The 22,833-nt window shown below is 41.3% G+C and overlaps 1 protein-coding gene across 3 annotated transcripts in view; it reads left to right on the forward strand.

Annotated features, from left to right (window-relative positions):
* Positions 1-17,366: 17,366 nt before the first annotated feature.
* The window catches only part of sh3rf1.S (SH3 domain containing ring finger 1 S homeolog), a 101,678-nt gene continuing 96,211 nt past the window's right edge, over positions 17,367-22,833 (forward strand). The window contains exons 1-2 of one of the 3 annotated variants that reach the window (XM_018235930.2): positions 17,367-17,667; positions 20,820-21,309. In XM_018235930.2, the coding sequence (XP_018091419.1) occupies positions 20,887-21,309 (423 nt within the window). In that variant the 5' untranslated portion in view covers positions 17,367-17,667; positions 20,820-20,886. 3 annotated transcript variants of the gene reach the window in all.

Here is a 22,833-nt window from a genome sequence, read left to right on the forward strand (position 1 = left end):
TTAATTTTTTTTCTTTCAAATAACCTTATAGCAACCCCTCTGTCCAGAACTCACAGATTGCCAGTCCGGGCCTGCCTAGTTGAATTTGACAGTTTTTGTGGTGTTTATACAAATGGCCTGTAGATGTCATTGTGCTCAAGGCTTATACTGTGCATACTTCCTGGACAGCTTAAAAAGTGCTAGAGTTACTGCTGTGTAATGGCTGCATGAGTCTGCTAATAAAGCACTGTTATACTCTACTCATCATCGGCTACCCAAAACATAACAGTTTTGACCATACAAAAATTATGAAAATTCGAAATTTCAATTTGACCCTTGATAAATCAGCCCCTAAGTGCCCCAATGATCAGCAGAAGCAAACATTGCAGTCCTACTTTTCAGAGAACCTGTGCACCACCCACCATGGAAAACAGTGAGGTGCAAGTGCCCATAATGCATCATATCAGCATGGAATGGGGTATGGGCAGGGTTAAATGCTAGGCTTAAGGGGTTAGGAAATGGTTCATGTGATTTAGAGGCAGACTGTCATGATTTACTCTTTGTAATCAGTTAGTCTATAAAAATATATTTATTATATATTCATTGTGCTTATGTATTGTTATATAATGAGGGAGGAGATTATATTTTCCTTTAAAAAAATATGAGTGGATTGGAAATCACTTTAGAGTTTCATCTATATAAAAGCACTTGGGCTTTACATGGTGAGCCTCCTATGATTATATTTTACAATATGGGTGCATTATTCCCTATGTAAAACTATTTTCCATCTGGATTTGTACTAAACTCTTGTAGACAGGGACCCCTGTTACCTATATTATCAACCTGTCTATATCTTTTTGTATGTCTGTTGTTAAGTACCCTTATGTACAGTGCTTTACAAATAAATGTATTAATAATCAACGTCATCATCATAATCAAAAGGAGGAGATTCATTCTGACATTAAATTACAATAAACCCTTTAGTATCCTATAAGCTCATCTTTTAGTTTCAGTTTCCCTTCAAGCAGAATTTTCTCTGCGAGCACAAGTCAGCTCAATGACTATTTATTTTTTCTGAATACAATTGCCCCCTATCTGACCAGGCTTCCCACTTCTGACTGATTTGATTTGAACAAGATAATCTCATTGCAAAGACATCCGGGGCATAAATTTAGAATTCAGTCACGGATGAAAAACAGGTCAGAGCAAAAGCAAATATTGGGAGAATGAGTTCTTTTTGGCTGCATCTCTGAAGGGTGTTGTTACTTGTATTCATGATACTTTATGGCTCATTAGCAGAATAATCTATTTCCTACATATTAGAGTTAAAGTGGGTGTGCTTCTGTGTGCAGATGGATTTGCTATTTCAACTTGTAATTTCCTCTGAAGGAACATGATTGGATTAATGACGAGGGGGCCAGGACCGCCATCAGAAATCGCAGGGCCCCGTACGACAAAATTTCCTGGGCCCCCTGGGCTGTGCCCACAGCAAGCCCCACCTACAGGTCCGCCCTCCCCACCACACAGTAAAAAAACAAAAAAAATATTGGTGGCTAGGGTTCCCACATGTTAGATAAAAAATAAAAAGATATTGGTGGTCAGGGCCCCCCATAAAAAAACATTTGTGGCCAGGGCCCCCCCATTAAAAAATATTGGTGGCTAGGACCCCACATGAGAAAAAGAAAAATTGGTGGCCAGGACCCCCCCCCCCCCACATTATAAGAAAATTGGTGGCCAGGGCCCCTTAAACGTCCATTCCTTCTCGAAGTCAGCAGCTCTCAGAAAGATGGGGGGCCTGGCTAATCAAGTAAGTGTGGCGTGGCTGGGGCCCCCTTACCCTCAGGGCCCCGTACAACTCTCCCCCCTGATGGCTGCCCTGGAGGGGGCTCTCATAGTTAGGCACAAGTCTTCAGACCTATGTGTTCCCAGAGCACTATTTAAACGGTAAGTAATTAAATGTTCCGCTATATATCCGCTCAGCCTCTTCCACGGATTTCCATTGACATAGGGGGTGTATTTAGGTCTGATGCCTATGGCAGCATCAGACCTAAATACAGTTCTGCCTACACACAGTATATATATATATAATGTATAAAATCATAAATATCCTGTAAAATACATACATATTGATGTCATCAGATGGTGGCTAGTGATGTCATTTGTGTCACATGACATCACTGCAACTTCTATAATATAAAAAGGTAAAATCGTAAAAATTCCTTATTCTGCATTGTTCAGAGATGTCAACAGCGAACAGTGACATCTTCGGGAAATTTGAGGTGAGTGTAGCGCACTGCAGCAATTTGTGGCATGGCTTCCAGGGGATCCCAATGACATCACTGTGCATGTGCACAAAGTTCAGTGATGTCACTGAATGCTTCTCTTCACAAAAGACTTCTTTATGGAAATGAATACTGGGAACCCCTCTGTAAGCCAGACAGGGATATGTAAAAACAGGGAAAGAACAGGAAGCCAAAGGGAAAAGGATCAATATTTTATAACTTTCAAAGAAAACGGGGGAGTTGACAGCTCTGTTTGTTGCGCCATTAAGTGATACAATTCAATTCCTGTGGTTAACAATTACAAGGTATTTTCAGGTGTGAATTCATGCAGGCAATAAAACATCCCGCGTAACATTAGACTTTGGTTTAGGGCTTTTATGTGTTCATGGAGCTCCTCTGTAACTACCAATTGCCTTATATTTTACAACGGGGAGTACATTATTTCTTATATCAGGGCTGGCCAACTGTCCAACTCACATTCAGACATTTAGCTCATGCTTTGTTCACACCTGTAATCCCCCTGACAATGTTCACACCTGTGACATCTCTATTGTTCATAAGACCTGTACTGTTGACACCTCAGACTGAAATGCCTACATTTTCACCAGTTCACACTTCAGACAAACTGCTGAGAGGCACCAGCATTGTGTCACTGTTTGTTGCACAGTGTGTACATAATATGTACTGTCAATCTCAGACTCCTGATATGTTTCCCTGTTTCCTGCTCTATTCTGCCTGCCCTATGCTCCCTGTGTGTGCCATACTCTGCCTGCCCTATGCTCCCTGTGTGTACCATACTCTGCCTGCCCTATGCTCCCTGTGTATGTCCATACTCTGCCTGCCCTATGCTCCCTGTGTGTGCCATACTCTGCCTGCCCTATGCTCACTGTGTGTGCCATACTCTGCCTGCCCTATGCTCCCTGTGTATGTCCATAGTCTGCCTGCCCTATGCTCCCTGTGTGTGCCATACTCTGCCTGCCCTATGCTCCCTGTGTGTACCATACTCTGCCTGCCCTATGCTCCCTGTGTATGTCCATACTCTGCCTGCCCTATGCTCCCTGTGTGTGCCATACTCTGCCTGCCCTATGCTCCCTGTGTGTACCATTCTCTGCCTGCCCTATGCTCCCTGTGTATGTCCATACTCTGCCTGCCCTATGCTCCCTGTGTATGTCCATACTCTGCCTGCCCTATGCTCCCTTTGTATGTCCATACTCTGCCTGCCCTATGCTCCCTGTGTGTACCATACTCTGCCTGCCCTATGCTCCATGTGTATGTCCATACTCTGCCTGCCCTATGCTCCCTGTGTATGTCCATACTCTGCTTGTCCTCTGCTCCCTGCGTGTGCCATACTCTTCCTGCCCTATGCTCCCTATGTATGCAATACTCTGTCTTCCCTATGCTCAGTGTGTTTGCCATACTCTGCTTGTCCTATGCTCTGTGTTTGTGCCATACTCTGCTTTCATTATGCCCCCAGGGCTGCTCCAGCCATGTGGCAAGGTGAGAACCTTGCCTCAGGCGGCACGGAACGGCCAGTTACCTGGGGCGGCAAAAAGCCACATTTGGTAACTTTAAGAGCCTACTTTCCATTTTATAAAACGGAAATTCGGATCGTGGGGGGCGGCATCGGCGGCAGCAGCAGCCCCTGAAACGCCCCTGTATGCTCCATATGTGTGCCATACTCTGTCTGCCCTATGCTCCCTGTGTGTGCCATATTCTGCCTGCCCTATGCTCCCTGTGTGTGCCATATCTTGTCTGCCCTATACTCCTTGTGTGCCATACTCTGTCTGTCCTTTGCTCTATAATGTATGTGGCATACTCTGCTTGCCCTGTGCTCCTTGGTGTGCCATACTCTGCCTGCCCTACTCTGTGACCTGTGGGCAGGCCCGGAACTATGGGTAGGCAAAGAAAGCAAATGCCTAGGGCACAAAGCTGAGGGGCGCCAGGCGCGCCAGGCACGCACCATCTCTGCTTCTCCTACCCCCTCCAGTCCCTGCTCGCTGCTCTTGCCGGCATGTGCTGTCTTTTTCACACATGCGTGCTGTTCCATTTGCGCCGCATTTTATTTCCTCACATGTGCGGGCGTTTTTTTGCGCATGCGCACCTGCTACCAGCTAGGCTACCTAGGGCACCTGTGGGATGTGAGCCTGGTAGGGTTTGTTCTGGGGGTAAGTTAGCATTTGGAAATTGTTGTTAGGAGCCCCTAAAGTGTTTAATTATGTGTTGGGGGGGGGTGCTGTGTTATCCACAGGGGAGGATGAGGCATATAGATTTAAGGGTATGTCTTAATATGATTTAAATTTTTCACACATGCAGTGAGCACCAACCATTTGGTTTTTTGGTGTGTTCCACCATTAATGTGGACATGGTCTTAAAGTTATTGAGGGGGAGTGGCCAGCACTGGTTTCCATTATCAGCCCTCCACCACAAGTATAGTACCAGAAGTTGGATGGCACTGCCTTATATAATACTCAAAACACATCCAAATAAACAAAGCTTTGTGAAGGGCCATATTTATATATTGGCAGCCAATGTGTTGTGCCTAACAGCTTTATGGGGGTGGCCCTCGGGTGCCTAAATAATAGATCATTTTAGTTCTAATAGGTATTAAAAATCTCCCCAGCCGCCATCACAAACTTGCTATTCTAATCCAGTGTTGGAGTTGGAGGGGGGGTGAGGTGTTACCAGGCACATTTTTGGCAGAAGTGACGTTAGATACGACGGAAGTCGCATCACACATAGTTGAGCGCTGTTCCGCAAGACATAGGTCTAGTGCCGAACTGAAATGCAGCGGTGATTTTGTCTGCCTACCTATTTTATTTGTCATTTGACTCAATTCCTTTACAATAAATACTGTATATTAAAGGAATTTTAACACATTATCATTAATAGTTACATGATATTCAGAGTGCAAAATCACACTGGTGAAATTGGCACCTTAAGAATTTAAGAATTTAAGTAAAGGATATATGTTTGTCACAGGCATTTGCTTCTAACTTCCAGGCAAATTAACATAGGAAGGACCTAAGGGAAAATGAAGCCAGTGGGTAAAAAACGCATTATTTTGGGAAATATTTCCCTGCTTAAAACCACAAATTCTATGCCTTTGTGGTGCAAGAGCGGCAGTAGAACATAGGATGGGGCTCAGAGTGATAAACTACCAACACAACTGTATGTCCAAGGCATTCATATTAGACACCTGCTTTCAACTGATACCCCTTTTCAGGAGACAGAGAGGAGATTAAATCATAACCTTAAATCCACTGCTTAAAAGAAAGGCTATAAATGCATAAAAAGATGCCTACTCAACTCTGACATTATTTCAGTACCATAGATAAGAATCCTTCTAACATGCTGTATGATGTGTTCTTAGAGGGAGACACGTTTGTTTGTTAAGTTCAATAACTAAGCTAAGTGGCTAAATTGTGCACTCTGGGTTCTCGATTCCCACTAAGTGTCAGGTATCTAGAAAAACAGCAGTCTCCCGCCAGGCTTTGACTGGGCTGGGAATTAACATGACAGCAGACAAAGAGGTTTGTAACCTGTCTGTGTGAATTGAAAAGTTCAGTGTATTATTGACTGTTGTAGTTAGACTGAACATTTTGCTTGCGGCTAGAAAGATTAAAAAGCAGACCGTTAAGCTGGCTAAAGCCAATATTTGCCAAAGAGAGCTGAAACCATGTAAAGCAGATTCTATGGCATTTGTTATACCAGGTGGACAAAGTAAAGTCTTGAAGCTCTCTTAGATGTTGGCTATACAATCTACATTGTAAGCTGTCAGGGCCATCCAACGCCATCTCTTGAGTTATTCTTCACCCATTTGTTTGTATTTTGTGTTCTCCCCAGTACATCATACAACACTGCATATATAAATGTATATGTGTATGGGAAACACCATCCATCTCCCAAAGAAGTTCCCATCTTGAATGGTTAAGAGGTGGGCTCATTCTCAAATAGTAGGAAAGAGAACAGGTAATATTAAAAAATGTAAATATTTTATTGATATTTATAGTTGAAGTAGATACCCAGTCCATGCTGATAATATGTGAGGCAAGATGCTGTCACCACTTTGATTGAGGTCAATGTCAAGACGTAGATTTTGCTACAAATACTGCTTTGAACTTTGGCCAAAAAGCTTTATCTTGGGTTCATCAAACCTCAAAGCATTTTCCCACATTGCAAATGCAAATGCGTTGCAAACTCCAGCTATGCTACTGCAGGGTTCTTTGTGAGTAATGGCTTTGTATGTGCTACTCTTCCATACTGGCCAGTGTTATGCAGAGATATCGATATTGTTGACTGGTGCTTCTTCACTCCAGTCTCAGTTACTGAATGCTGTTAAAATTGATTGTTTGTTTCTCTGTGGCTTTTCTCACAAGTCTCCTTGTCTGAGCTAAGCGTTGAGAGGAATCCTTTTCTAAGCAACATTTAGGTGGTTTCACAATGCTTCCACTTTATGGTGGAACTACAGGAACATCAAAACATAAAGATATTATACTTTGTTTCAAGGTATGTATTATGTAGCCAAATACTTAATGCTTCACAGACAATTAATCTATATCTAGACTAAAATCCAAACCCAAATTTGTCTATTCAATTGTTTTTAAATGTTGAGCCAATAATGAACAAACTGGGCAGTGTTCAGTTGTTTATAGCTTTATACTCAAATGACTTTTAAGGTTTGAGTATGATTTTTGCTGAACAACATTTCACGGTAGGATTTGTTATGCAGTAAATTGAGAGCATTTGTCAAAGGTTTGAACATGTGGCTAGCCATAGGGGGTCTTCATCCATGACTTGAATTTTCCCTACAGCTTCAAGGATTGTTGTAGGTGCGACTGAGATAAAGAAAAATATCTGATTGTAATTAAAATTTTGTACGGATAAAATATCTGCTAACTGGGTTTTCGGCTAGGTCAGGGGTCCCCAACCTTTTTTATCCGTGAGCCACACTGAAATGTAAAAGGTACTGGGGAGCAACACAAGCATGAAAAAAGTCTCCAGGCAGCGTCGTAACAACACCTGGCCAGGTCCCCTCACAAAAAATCTTTACAGGGGCCCGGCTGGCACAGACTGCAACTTCCATGGCTCTCACCTCAAGTGCACCTGTAAAGAATGCAACTTCCTCTGGCCCAGGCTCTCCCCTCCCAAGCATGCACAACTGCCATTGCTGGCAGTGGGTGCGAGTATCTACAGTAAGTGGCTAAATAGGAAGTTTACCCCAGGTCCGGGCCCCCATTTTCCCCGGCACACTGGGGTCTGCTTCCTCTATAGTTACCCACTGTCTACAGCAGGGGTCCCCAACCTTTTTTACTTGTGAGCCACATTTAAATGTAAAAAAGAGTTGGAGAGCAACACAAGCATGAAAAGGTCCATGAGGATGTCAAATAAGGGCTGTGATTGGCTGTTTGGTAGCCCCTATATGGACTGGTAGCCTACAAGCAGCTCTTTTTGGCAGTACACCTGTTTATTTATGCAACAAAACTTGCCTCCAATCTAGGAATTCAAAAATAAGCACCTGCTTTGATACCACTAGGAGCAACATCCAAGGGGTTGGTGAGCAACATGTTGCTCGCGAGCTACTGGTTGGGGATCACTGGTCGACAGGGATGGCAAATAAGGTATGTGATTGGCTATTTGGAAGCCTACAGAAGGCTCTGTTTAGCAGTAAACCTGGCTTTTATGAAACGAAAACTTGCCTACAACATCCAAGAGGTTGGTGAGCCACTGGTTGGGGATGACTGGGTTGTGAAAGATACAGAGAGCACTGGGCAGCCCTGTTTGGTGCCATGCTGAATGACACACTTTATGCAGTGGATTGGTGGATTCCCGCTCTGGACCTGGCAGTTTAGTGGCTGGCAATAATGTGTTGCTGGACTCGAGTTGTTCAAGAATTTTATAATTTCTGTTTAGTGTAAAATATTTTATCTTACCCGTGGGGGAACAAACCCTGCACATTATCATAGTCATTACCATAGAAACATTACACACAAAGAACAGATTATGGCTTCAAAAAATCCATCATTTTAATAGAATATTTGCCTTTGTGTACTAAAAATCACATATTCCCTATTTCACCATAACAGAGACGTGTTGTATATAAAAAGAGTTCATAAAAGTGATTTATTTTCTGTAATGTAGATATCATAAAGAACATTGTTTTAGATTTTCGTTCAGGCCTCTTCCCAGCAACACGTAACAGACATCTGTTTGTGTTTTCCAGCTTTTAGCTCTGTTTACTTCTAGTGTCATGTTTATCATATATTTACATTAAAATGTATTTCAAAGAAAAACATACTACTGAATACTTCTTATTTTAGGCTTCCAGGAATTATGAAACAAATACTGCAGCCGTTAACATCAGTTAGGGTATCTGTAATTAAATGGGTTGTAATCTGAAATGCTTCCGATCTGGTGTTTTCTTGACAATAGGTTCCTTCAATAATGTCAAGCCACATAACTTAAGGCAGTTGTAAGACATTTAAATATTATAAAATTAATAGTAAAAATGTATATTTTTGATTGACATGGTTACACATTAGCTTAGATAGTATTGGGGAGAAAGGAGAATGTACTATTACAGAAAAATGTCAGATCAGTCAAAAATGAAGAATTGTTTGTTTAAATAGAGCTTTTATTAATAAAATATATTCCATATTGTAGTATGGAATAAAAAATAGTTGCATTGTTGCAGTGGATTGCCATCTTTACAAAACGTGTATCCTACATGTTAGCACCCTTAGGGGGAAATTTACTAACCTACGAAAATTCACCAGCGACAGCTTCGCACCCATCGCTACACTTCGCCAGGCGAAAATTTGCTCAGACAACGCTAATTTACTGAAATGCAAAGTTGCGTCCAGGGCACAGAACACTGGCAAATTTTCGCTAGTGTTACTTCGGCAATCAAAGCAAAGATGCGCTAGCGTTCAATTATGCCTAGCGCAACTTCATTAGAGGTCTTTGCTTAGGCTAATTTGCATATGGCATATGTTAGAAAATGTATGGGGGAACCCGGTTACCAAAGGACTTTTGCAGGCTATCACTCTGAAAAAAGGGAAAGACGCCAGCGTTTTTTTTGGACTTTTCTTTTCTTTCCACTAAAAAATATGATGTAAGTAACAGAAGAATGAGGAAGATCTATGCACTCCATTGCACTTTGCCTGGTCTGAGCTGGCGAAGGCAAGTCTGGCGAAAGAGGTAATGTTCAGCAAAATCCGCATCTTAGTGAATTTGCGGAGTAACATCCATTCGCCAGAGTGAAAATTTGCCTGGCGATAGAGTGCGAATTATTGCTAGCATCTGTCTCTTTCGCTAGCGAAGTTACTCCTGCGCCTGTTAGTAAATTGGCGAAGTGCCTATAAAACGGTAAGTATTCCATATCCTAGGTTAAAATATAAATAAAAAAAGGAAAGGTAATATTGTTTCCCTTGGAGATTGAGTCGGCAGCTTATTAGCCCAAGCATGGTGCATTTCAATTGTAGGTCAGACAAGAATTGTTCGTTTAGGTTTAACAATCCAGTCAGATGAGAACCCCAGCTGAGTATTGATGCTGTCCCAATGGATCACCTTAGCCCCTTCTGTTCATCCCATCACAGGATCCAAACAATAGGATCATCTTGATTTGGTCCACTATGCAGTCTATGTAAATGAAATATACACTCATTTTACACCTCACAAAATGGGTGGATCTATCCACATTGGCCTGACAAGTCTGGCAACCCTATGAATGGGGTACAGCCAGTGCTTTGGCTAGGTCATAAACCATTAATACTATATTAATATTATTTTTAACTCATATTTATAAAGTGTCAGCATATCTGCAGCACTAAATGTATATATTGAACATACAGATTGCATCTTAAGAGTGAGCCCTGGAACTGCTGAAGGTAGCCCCAATGTGTATGGAATGTAATAGCAATCAGTTGTGAGTATCCTTTTCGAAATTTTTTACTGAATGTTACTGCGCCAATGTGTTTGCCTCATCTGTCCATGAAAGTGTTATTACTTGGCTAAGAACAGATCCTTGTAGATCCTGAGTGGGTTACCTATGCACACTGGTTAGAGTATTAAAGACTACAATAATGCAAATGCTCAATGACGAGTGCACGGGAATTGAAATGTAACCCAAGTACTGCTGGTATTTGGTGGTCATTCTGGAGGCATTTGGTGTGTTTCCACTACAGTACAACCCCAGATTTAAAGGAGCTGTAGTTTAATGAAACTATAATGTTGCCGTGTCATGAGTATATCACCACTAACAAACAAGGGAAAGTTGTGCTCACCACTAGTTTTTAAAATCATTAGGCAGGGGTGCAATGAGGGTGTGACCACAAAATACATATAGTCAAATACAAGAGTCCTCTGCACTCAACCCATTATCAATATATTTAAGACAGAGACATTATATGCATACGGCTACTGAAAAATGCCTTACCCTTTAAACAAAACAGGGATTGTTTGTCCATATATTGCAATATATTTAAGCTGGCCAACTACGTCAAAGTCATCCCATATCTGGCCAGTCCTATGCTCAATTTTCATTTGATTCATTAAGAATTCTATGGTTTCCTTATACATTTTATAAAAGGGACGAATACGTTTTACCTGCAACTTACTAGCTGCTTTCAAAGTAAAACTCCCAAACTTGGCTGCCCTTTTATTAGACACCAGTGGGATCATCTGACTATAGTTGGAGAGGGTGGGAGCTACAACATGGAGCTGGTCACTGCTCCTGTATAACTATAACAAACAAGGGAAAGTTGTGCTCACCACTAGTTTTTAAAATCATTAGGCGGGGTTCCTAATAAAAGGGCAGCCAAGTTTGGGAGTTTTACTTTGAAAGCAGCTAGTAAGTTGCAGGTAAAACGTATTCGTCCCTTTTATAAAATGTATAATGAAACCATAGAATTCTTAATGAATCAAATGAAAATTGAGCATAGGACTGGCCAGATATGGGATGACTTTGACGTAGTTGGCCAGCTTAAATATATTGCAATATATGGACAAACAATCCCTGTTTTGTTTAAAGGGTAAGGCATTTTTCAGTAGCTGTATGCACAAAATGTCTCTGTCTTAAATATATTGATAATGGGTTAAGTGCAGAGGAACCTTGTATTTGTCTATATATATCACCACTAAGCCTTCCCGCATTGCTATGAAAGCAACAGTGTATAATCATTAGTAAGATTATTTCTAAATTACTTATACCAATGATCACTAATTGATTACTTAACCATGCATCACTCTATCCATCTACCCAATGGCTACATTTTATGTTGCACTTAATACTTCCAAAATAGAAGTATTAAGTTCCATACACAGTGAACTTGGTGTCTGTAATATAAAGTGATGCCAAGGGCCTCCATGTCTTGTCCTACCCATTGTGGTACTTCGCCATACAAAAATGAGATAAAATCTGAAACATTAACCATGACTTGCTTTCTTGCTCTGACTTCAGTAGTGCCCAACCAACATTAGGTGGAATGAGTATTTGCAATGAAGCACTGCAAGACAGTGAGTGAAACTCATTATACCATGTGAATGAGAACACACCAGTGAGGTAATTGCTAAGAATGAAATGAGGAGCTGACAATATGCATTTGGCTGCCAGGCATTCTTACCAATTCTAGTTCTGTATTTCCTGGACAAACATTACATCACTGCGTGAGGAGACATGAGCCTGCTTCTCTCATTAGCACACAGCTAATATCTCACACTTATTAGAAACTTGGAAGAACCTAAAAGCTTTTCTGATTGTAAATTTTTAGGTCTATGGTTGTAGTTCATTTACTGTACGCAGAGCTATCAACTCCCCCCAACTTAATTGGGAGTTATCAGATTTTAAGCTGTGTCCCCTGGTCTCCCATCCCATCCAACGCAATCCCCCCCCCTGACGATGTCGATGAGGATTCTCCACCATGTGTTGGCAAAAATCGGAAATGTATTGGAATTGGAAATTGTATATTGGAAATGTGGACTGGCAGCCTGCAGGAGGCTTTGGCAGTACATTTGGTTTTTAAGCAACCAAAACTTGCCTCCAAGCCAGGAAATCAGAAATAATCACCTGCTTTGAGGCCACTGGGGGCAACATCCTAGGGGTTGGTGAGCAGCATGTTACCCACAAGCCACTGGTTGGTGAATCACTGCACTTGAATGTAAAGACATTCAGGATATGGTCAAGTCAAGTCCACTTTATTACCTTAATTAAATCCCAGAAAATCCTAGTGGCCACTCACACTGAACCAACTGCTCAGTCAGTTACAGATTCTGCTCTTTTTCATATATGATATGGGATCTAATATACAGAAACCCAGTATCAGAAAGCTCAATATACAGAAATTCTTTAGCTTAATGTCCTATTTAAACAAACAATTCTTAATTTTAACCAATTTGCTTTTCCTCTGATTAAATAAGCCTGTACCTTGTATTTGATATTAACTAACTCTAACACTATCAACATTCATGTCGATGGCAAGAAACAGTTTTTCTCTTTAATGTTTTTCGGTCATGGTGCTAGACATTAACTGCAAAAAACTGTACCCATGATTTTTGTATAAAAGGTCCTATACGTACCTGTACCATGGAATTTTAATTTCTCCAGCAATGCTTACACCCCCCTTGCATTTTAGCTGTAGCTAATGCATGTGTTTTCCTTAGGACTGTGAGCTGAGGGTTAGTGGCAGACACAACTGTTGCCTATCAGAGATCCTATCTGCCTACATTTGCTCCTGCTGCAGGTTGGAGGGGGAGAAGGTGGGGTCTGGTTTAGAGTTTTCCCCTGGGGGCACTAGGGAAGGTCAGTGGATAATAAGTATGCAACTCATATCTGGCAGAAATGCTATTACACATTGCTAGCTTCAGCTACTCATACAAATTGATCATCTTGCAGTATTTCTGTTTCCTACGCTCCAGATACTGGAAGCAAATATAGCCAGGAAAGTGGATAAAATGGAGGGACAGGGCTTCTACCAAAACAGAATAATGCAGGGATATTGTGACAGTAGTTTATTTACTGGCGATCAAAGCTCCATAATGTGCCAGCCTTTGAAAAAACCAGGGCTCATCCTACTAAAATGGAGAAAGTTAGGTGCTGTCGGCCTACAAATCTGGGGTGTATAACCTGCGTTGCAGCCCACTGCATAAAATAACATTAATGCCTACCTTCTAATTTCCTGCATTGCTTCATTCTGTGCTGTTACAGGACCTTATCTCCCCATCAAATTAGGTTTCAGCTCATTAGATGCCTCAAGTCCTGCTGGGGGTTTTTGTTTAGTCCGGGAATTATCTGGAAAATCATTGGATGGTTACTTTTCATTTCCTTAAAGTTTTCATCCTCTCATTTTGTCTTGCTTAAGAGAGCCAGAGAGTAAAGAAAGGGAGGGGGAAAACTTAAAGGGATACTGTCATGGGAAAACATGTTTTTTTCAAAATGCATCAGTTAATAGTGCTGCTCCAGCAGAATTCTGCACTGAAATCCATTTCTCAAAAGAGCAAACAGATTTTGTTATATTCAATTTTGAAATCTGACATGGGGCTAAACATATTGTCAGTTTCCCAGCTGCCCCCAGTCATGTGACTTGTGCTCTGATAAACTTTAGTCAATCTTTACTGCTGTACTGCAAGTTAGAGTGATATCACCCCCCCCCAGCAGCCTAACAAAAGAACAATGGGAAGGTAACCAGATAACAGCTCCCTAACACAAGATAACAGCTGCCTGGTAGATCTAAAAACAACACTCAATAATAAAAGCCAAGTCTCACTGAGACTGATTCAGTTACATTAACAGCCTGCCAGAAAGTAGTTCCATCCTAAAGTGCAGGCACAAGTCACATGACTGGGGGCAGCTGGGAAACTGACAATATGTCTAGTCCCATGTCAGATTTCAAAATTGAGTATAAAAAAATCTGTTTGCTTTTCTGAGAATTGGATTTCAGTGCAGGAGTCTGTTGGAGCAGCACTATTAACTGATACGTTTTGAAAAAAACATGTTTTCACATGACAGTATCCCTTTAATAATAATAAGCACAGTGCCCACACAGATAAATTCTTGATGGACCAAATTGCATACAGATTTCACACATACAGTAGATATAACCAATAATTGATACAAGAGACAAAGATCATCATACAAGAAATCACATGATAATCTAGCCTACTTTATTGTGGTTTAATACAAACAAAATGAATACTGAATAATCCACGCTTAAATATGTAGTTACATTGTACAATCGAAACACAAAACAAATAGAATCTAACAGTATGGACATTTCAACTATCCTGTCACATTTGGAAGGAAATTATCCCATGGTGACCAAGACCAAGTTCATCATCCAAAAGGGCTGAAAGGTAATGCATTGATTGAGTGAATTTAAGACTGTCTTTAACTAAAGTTAAAGTTAAGAGGTCGCTAGCCAATAATCTAGCGAGTGGCTGCTAATATTTGAGAAACAAGTTTGCGTGGTTTTCTTGTAAGCTTGTGGTAAGGTAGGAATAACAATGCTAACTCAATAATAGGTTTGATGGCTATATCTATAATCTGAAAGGCCATCTGAAATACCTTTTCCCAAAAGACTGAGACAATGGGACAGTGCACCAAGTATGAAGGTAGTCACCCTTAGAGGAGCAGCCCCTAAAGCATGTCAAGGGAAATTTCAGCCAATAGTATGACTGCGGGTTGGGGTGAGATACCATTGGTACATTCATTTATATGCTGTTTGTTTCTTTGACTTCTACAGTAGGGTAGGTTTCCTGATGGATAACCAAATCATAACAACTTGTATAGAAAAGCTTTATTTTTTCCAAAGCCCAATCAATTTATACATCCACATATGGACTTTCCTTCTATATCTGCCTCTCATGCTGATTAAGGTATTTATAGATTTGCAAGTAATTGTAGGGCTGTCGAAAAACACTGATTCATTTTCAGGTCTGTAATTTGTCCAGGATTCCTACTTGATTACATTTAATGACAATGAATTGGGAGGTGATTACAGGTTCGGCTGGTAATGGCAAGAGGAGCCTTTGTGTGTGTGTGTGTGTGTGTGTGTATGTGTGTATGTATGTATGTATATATATATATATATATATATAAAACAACAAAAAGTGGAACACATTACCATAAGTGGTAATTAAAGCTTGGGTGCAAGTCCATATTAAATGCAAATATTTCCACAGATGACAGCACTCCACAAAGTATTCCAACAAAGCGAAAATTAAAGCTAAGGTAAAGGTTTATTAAGTCCTAGGTTTCAGTTCCACACAGGAACCTTTGTCTCCCTGAGGAGCCAGGAGTAGTGTAGATTTTGGAGTTGAACACACTGCATTCTTTTGCACAGGGCTCTGTTATCCCATTAGCCACCCTGACACTGTAAATTGCTCTAATCCTATGGCAATGGGGGAAATAAGAGAGGCTTACTTATCTGACAGCTAGCCACTGCACACAACAGCACTGATGTCCAACGGGCTCACATACAAGCATGCAGGTAAGTTGTGCTGACCAGTAAGAACTGCTGACATTTTATTTGTACAGAGCAATTGATCTAAATTGGTGCCTGCCTTAGGCAATGTCCCTCTAAATTATGGTAGGCCATGCGTACAAATGGTTATGTAAGCATTTTTTAAAAACTGTTTATTTAGGCTAATAGTTCCCAAACTATGGTAGTGGTGGGGGAGACCTAGAGCAACAGAGCATGAAGGTGAGGAAATTCTATGTATGCAGATTCCCTGTGACCCTACTCCTTGACTTGAATTATGTTCAGGTCACTACTATCCTGGTCTTGAGGGCAGAGCTACCTGTTTGGGCTATAAGAGCAGTTCATTGTTTTAATGTGCTGTGGAGTGATACTGTATCTCTAATGCCCTCCAATCAGTATCTCCCCTCACTCCTGTACTCATATGTTCTCATGTCACATGTTCCCAAGTCTACAAAAACCCTGTGATATATTTGTTCAGGGAGCTGACTCTTTCTGAGCTCAGAATCCACTGAACTTGTGTCAAATACATTTTGTGTTTTATTTCAGTTGATCTCCAGTTCTTGAAGTTCTATAACAGAGGTGAATTAGGATAAAATTTGGGTATATCTCCCTCTTAAACAAGCCTTAAGGGCTAGTCCACACGAGGAGATTTGGGGAGATTTTGTCGCCTGGCGACTAATCGTCTCGTCTTTTGATCACCCCGAACTGCTTCAGTGTTTTTCCCCATACAATGAAAAGTCGTCTGCACTAATGCACACGCGGCGACGCGTTTTCAATAGTTGCCCAAAGTTGCCTCAGTGAGGATTGAGGCGTCAAGGATTTGTACGATTTTCGGAACGTGTGTGGAAAGTCCCGTCATTTTTCGTCCGGCGGAGATCGGTCATTTGGTCGATCGGACAGGTTAGAAAATTTCTGTCGGCTTGCGGGTAATATCTCTGCGTGTATTACCGATCGTACGATTTTCAGTGGGAGACTGTCACTAGCTTTGTCTAGCGTACGATTGCTGTCAGGGGCAGAACGTCAGCTGATCTGTTCTTTAACTACTTTATTTGGTTGGAATGGTAAGACTTTGATCTGAATGGTAAGTGGCAGGTCGGCAGATGGGAAAGTCCGATCGTGCGTCTGTGGCCGGCTTTAGAAAGCACAAAGTGTTATATCACTCTCATTTTCTCTGTATTTCCATACATTTATTTCTTAATTCCTTTCTTTTTTTCCCTTCTCTTCCTTTTCTCTCTCCTTCAAGCTGGGCCGCATTCATATCCATCCTGGGCCTGCAGGTTGGACACCCCTGGTCTAGAGGTTGACCTGTTTTACCAATATTACTATTAGGGCCTTATACTGCAAAACAGTGAAAAATTGAAAAAGGCATATTTTCACATATATTCATTTATTTTTTAGACTTTTTTTTTTACTGCACATATTGGGCTATTTTTGAAGTGCCTCTTGGCTAGTTTTGGGCTGGTTTTGTAGCTGACTTTGGCTGGTTTTGGAAATGACACCTGGCAACCCTGCTGGATCATTCACAGCTTGTTATCAGCAGTGAGCTTCGTGAGGCGAATTTAGAATGACGCTCCATCCCCACACAGTAAGTACAGTTGGTATATCCCACGGTATCGCTTCACAATCCCATCTCTCTCTCATTACACATTGAGCAGCAGCCCATCTCCTCCCCCTCGTTCCCCCCTCCCATGTCCGTGACGTGCTCCTGTCGGATGGCAGGGAGGAGAAGGAGGGAGTTCATGGGAGAGAGCCAGGCACACACTCACTGATATTGCCGCAGGGACAAAGGCACGAGAGACACCGAGGGGCTCAACCGACCCCCACAGTCCGCTCTTGGGATTGAACGTCTTTCCCCGGTTCTAGGAATCCCCTGAAAGAAGTGAGCGCGCAAACTGTGCAACTCAGTTCCAAGCCCTGGGCTTCCTCTGCTGCAGGTCAGTGCTGACTCCTGGGTGCTGCTCGCACTGTGGCAAGACAAGATGGGAAGTGTAATGTTAGCAGGGCTCATGGGTGAGACTACTTTGGGGTGAGGAGGGGTGTCACTGCCTGTTCTCACTAATTGGGGTTCAGATGAGCTGTTTACCTTCCTAATCATGTAACTATACAGTTACAGAGATTCCTAAAAGCTTCCCCCAGCTAATGTGGCACTGGTATCTGCTTCCACTGACTGCTGGAGGGCTGCAGCTGCTTGGACCTCCCTTGCCTGATATTTTCACCCAGTACCATTTGTATGACATTGGCACAGCGCTGTGCTTGATTTTATTATACAGGCATGGGATCCATTATCCGGAAACCAAGTTCCGAATTACGGAAAGGCCGTCTCCCATAGACTCCGTTATAATCAAATAATCCGAATTTTTAAAAATGATTTCCCTTTTCTCTGTAATAATAAAACAGTAGGTTGTTCTTGAGCCAAACTGAGATATAATTAATCCTTATTGGAAGTAGAACCAGCCTGTTGGGTTTATTTAATGTTTACATGATTTTCTAGTAGACTTAAGGTATGAATTACAGAAAGATCCATTATCCGGAAAACCCCAGGTCCTGAGCATTCTGGATAACAGGTCCCATACCTGTATTCCAGCAGCATTCTCAAGCTGATTCTTCTCAGCTGTTGTTGTACTGCAACTCCCAGCATTCCCCTTGGGACAGAGGCTGATCCTGGAAGTTGTAGTTTACTGGACACATTGATACAGCACAGGGGTGCCCAAAAAGTAGATAGGGATCTACCAATAGACCTTTAGCTGGTGATCAGTAGATCTCAAGACTCTGTCAACAAACAGCTTGTCTAGATGACCCTCCAGTTTCATGCTGTTCATTACAATATTTATTATGTTAAGGTTACCTAAGAAGTAGATGTTTGTTAAATATAGCAATATACATTTTCTCATGAATCAATATTTAAGTAATATTTTCTATGGCACAGAATGCTAACAATGCTCTTATGGATGTAGATCATAATGGGACAACATCACTAAAAGTATTAGTAAAGTATGGGCACTACTGGCTTAAGATATACTGTTAAATATCCTACTAGTCCTTTACAGGTGAATTCTGTCCTTTAGGCACAATCCATTACAAAGAACTAATTGTTATATTTAGAAAGGTGTGCCATTTATTTAATGCCAGCCTAACACTGCTAATTACATCATTATTTTACTCCTCCTCAGCCCCGCAGCAACCCATTGAAGTAAATGGGACACTTTCAGGAGGCAAAGAATTTGTGGCTCGAAAAAGTGGCGTATGATGGGTTAAAAAGTGTCAATGACAACTGATCTGTACTAAATCACTGCGCATGCATTATAAAGATGTGTTTATAAATACGCAGGTTTATAAATGCGCCTGTGAGTGACAGTAAACAGAGCTGTAAACAAGGATATTTGTCTGCTCAGCTGCTGTAAGGAAGGAAGTCAGAGCCATAGTATCATCCCCTGGCAGAGCTCATTAAACTTTAATCTTATTGCTCCAGGTGAGAAGAGGAGAAAGCGATATGGAATTTTCACTAGACGTGGGAATGGCTCCACCCCATTCACTATACTCACGCTCCAAACATGTAGCAGGAAGTGCTCTGTGTAACGCTCTCCTCCTCACACATTCCCCTGCATTACCATAGCAAAAGGGAAAGGCTGCTCTATACTACAGCTGGGTTAATGGGAGGGATTAACCCCTATGCTGCCCCAGCCTTAACTCTCTACTAAACAAACCCTGGATTCTTTGGCACTTGCACATCTGTGAGTGTCTTACTGTGTGTCTTTCACTCTCCACTCTAGGTCCTTTCTTTTGTGGTGAAGGGTCTTTTCCTTCCATACGGACGGACGGGCTAAAAACTGGAATCTTTGTTCCTGTGACTGGTTTCCATAGAAACAGCTAAATGCATTTATCTAGTCCTTCTGGTTGCGACTTTCAATCACTTGGTACCAAATGTCATCGGTATTGAGTGACATTCACATTCTGTCTATAAAGTAGCAACATATTCCAATGCGTTGTACAAGCATGCTTCTGATAAAGTGACACTTACGTCACGAAACGCGGCGAGCTGTTCCCCTGCCTGCTATTTTGCTATTTTTAAGCGTCTTCAATAAAGCCGTATATGTTTTAATTCAATGGGTCTTACCCGCATTATACTTGGAACCGGTTGAGACACACCACTGCTTCATTCCTTGATGATTATTTCACCGCAGCCAGATCGGATTTTGTTGCTCTACCGGCGACGGATTACCTATGAGGACTCAGTCCCCGCCAGGATAACGTCTCCTTTCTTCTCAATTGTAAGTGCATCAGTGCAAGAGCGACAAATCTCCCCGTGTGTCACGACCCTTACCAGTGCAGGGCAACACTGCATTATATTTTTATTACTTTGAAACACTTATTTTTTTGATGTTACTGTTCCTTTAAAGAGATATATGTTATCATAAGTAAAGGTTCTGGAACTCATATCTCTGTGATCAACAACTTAGGCTTTATATTGGACATATTGGGTTTAGGCCTAAAATGGAAGGACATATTGGGCTTCGCTTAATATGGAAGGATATATTAAGCTAAGGCCTAATATTGAAGGGCATAACTGTCGGATGCAGACGCAGCGCGCAGCGTCTGCATCCGACAATCGTGTCGCATCGGTTCAACGCTGCAACACCATCCGACATCTTACCTTACTTCCGTCGCATCCGTCTTGTCGCCTGTGTTCTTGCGCAGCGCGTCGAATCACACAGAAAACGCTCGTGTTGTCCTACCCTAGTCTTGTCCAAGCAGTTAGAACAGAATTTGCAACACAATCATTTGTGTCTTGTCAAGTTGCATGTTAATCTGTAGGACATCTTATTTCCATAAATGCTGTTTATTAAATGAAAAATCTTGCAATGTAACTCCTTTGGATATGATTTTCACCTTCATAAATAGGAAAACAACATGCATCAACATTGCTGTCTGAAGTAACATGAATGATGCCTAAAGCTCATATAGTGTGTGTGTACATAATGCATTAGGATAATGCATTACTTTCTAAAATCTATACTGAAAAATAATAGGAACACTATTGCACAATGTTGAATGTCTCAAGGCTTCTCTTTTCCTTTCTATCTTTAAGGTAACGAAGAGAGGTATGGATATCACATAATCAGCTTTCATCAAGACCAGCTGTGAATATTTCACAAATGCTTCTTTCCATGCAAAACTGTGTAGATAAAACCATGGATGAGTCGGCATTATTGGACCTCTTAGAATGTCCGGTTTGTCTTGAGAGGCTCGATGCCTCTGCTAAAGTCTTGCCATGCCAACACACATTCTGCAAGCGCTGCCTTTTGGGCATTGTGAGCTCTCGGAAAGAGCTGCGCTGCCCGGAGTGCAGGACTCTGGTGGAGTGTGGGGTGGACGAACTTCCGAGCAACATTCTACTAGTGAGACTATTGGATGGAATAAGGCAGAGGCCAAGAAAAGCAGGGGACGGTGGAAGCGCTGGGAATAGCACAAATGCGTTGAGAGCACAAGGCAGTGTAACTACTAATGGTGGCTTAAACGATGCACAGAATACTCAAAGTGGGCAACAGAGAATACAAGCACGAAGTCCTCCAGTAAGGGTAAGTAGAATCGTAATCTTATTTGATCATTGTTTTCTTAATATCACCATTCTTTTTGACCTTACAAATGCACAAGATAGTGTGAGAATACAAAACCGCTAAAAACTGTTTAAAGGCAAACTACCTATTTAAGTTTAAAGAACAAGGAAAGACTTAATAAATGGGGGGTGCCAATTTATTATGTGGTTAACAGTAACCTCCGATCCTACTCACCTTGACGGTAGAGCACCCCTGCCTGGTTTGTTCCGTTCTAGCCAGTGCCGTTCCACTATGTTGCTTGCTGCTGCTCTGGGCTGTGTGCTTAATCAGCGCAGCAAAAGTTCTGCTTTTAATTTTACTCTGCCGAGCATGTGGACAAGCCTCCCATTGATTAAGCCTTTCCTTGTTCGTTACAATTTTAATATTATGAGACCAGAAGAGAAGCTCAATAACAGAGGGCCAAAATGTAATCAATTATAAATGAGAACAACAGTAAAACTCTATTTATAGCGGCACAGTTGATCTTTTCTTTTGATGCTAGAGTCAGTGACCCCCAACCATAGCCTATATTATCAGATGCAGACTAGAAATATCCATAATAGATTCTGCCACCATACAAAATAAATAATGGACGCCAATTTTAAAGTCCATCTATAACATGCTAAAACTTAATTTAATGGTCTTCACTTGATTTAAAAGGTACATTAAATATTAATATAGCAATCATTTTTGTTTTCTCTACTATTTTTATTTTTAAATTACATTCCTTCTTTTCTGCTCAATTTCGTTTACTAAAAGAAACCCAAAACAGAAACTATATTAAAACTATGAATATTTACAGTTAACCTATCAGTATTTTTTTCTATATATCAGTGAGTAAGTAAAGAAGTCATTTACTTTCTATGAAAAGTAATCTACCATGCAGCGCTAAAAAGTTGCTTACAATTTTCCTTGCCCTGCTTCCTTCTTTACTCTTTATTACATGTTGTTTGGAGAAGCTTTTTATTATACGGCTGTATTCCTTTAAGTCACAGTTTTTAAAATTGGACAATAAAAGATGTTTATGATCCCATGTTAATGCTTATTGCCAAGTCTTGGAAAATAACTCTCCCAGTGTAGAAGCCACATGGTTCAGAGAGCTGTGGTGTGTGCAGATATTGCTGACATTTCTGTTTCCATTTTTGTTACTCTTTGTAATGGAGGGGCGGAAGTCTTGACACATGTCCCTTTGGGATGTAACGTCAGGATTGAGCTAAATTCGCCCACCTTTGACACTGCTAATCTCGCTACAGATTTGTTTGAATATCCAAGGATTTTCTGCTGCAATGGTTTGTCAGGATCGGAAAAGTTTTTTTTTTGTAAGTGTGATGCCAAACATCTGTCCGGTGATTGCGTGAAAAGGCGTTTGCTTATTGTGAGCAGCTGTCTATGAGGTCTGTGCTAATGTTGGATTCATGCTTTTATTAGCTTGTCTTTGTAATGTTAACCTAAAACTCATTTTACAATAGTCTGCATTTGCTTTAATATCCATGCATGTGCAGCTTA

The sequence above is a fragment of the Xenopus laevis genome, chromosome 1S, assembly GCF_017654675.1.
Source record: "Xenopus laevis strain J_2021 chromosome 1S, Xenopus_laevis_v10.1, whole genome shotgun sequence".
Lineage (NCBI taxonomy): Eukaryota > Metazoa > Chordata > Amphibia > Anura > Pipidae > Xenopus > Xenopus laevis.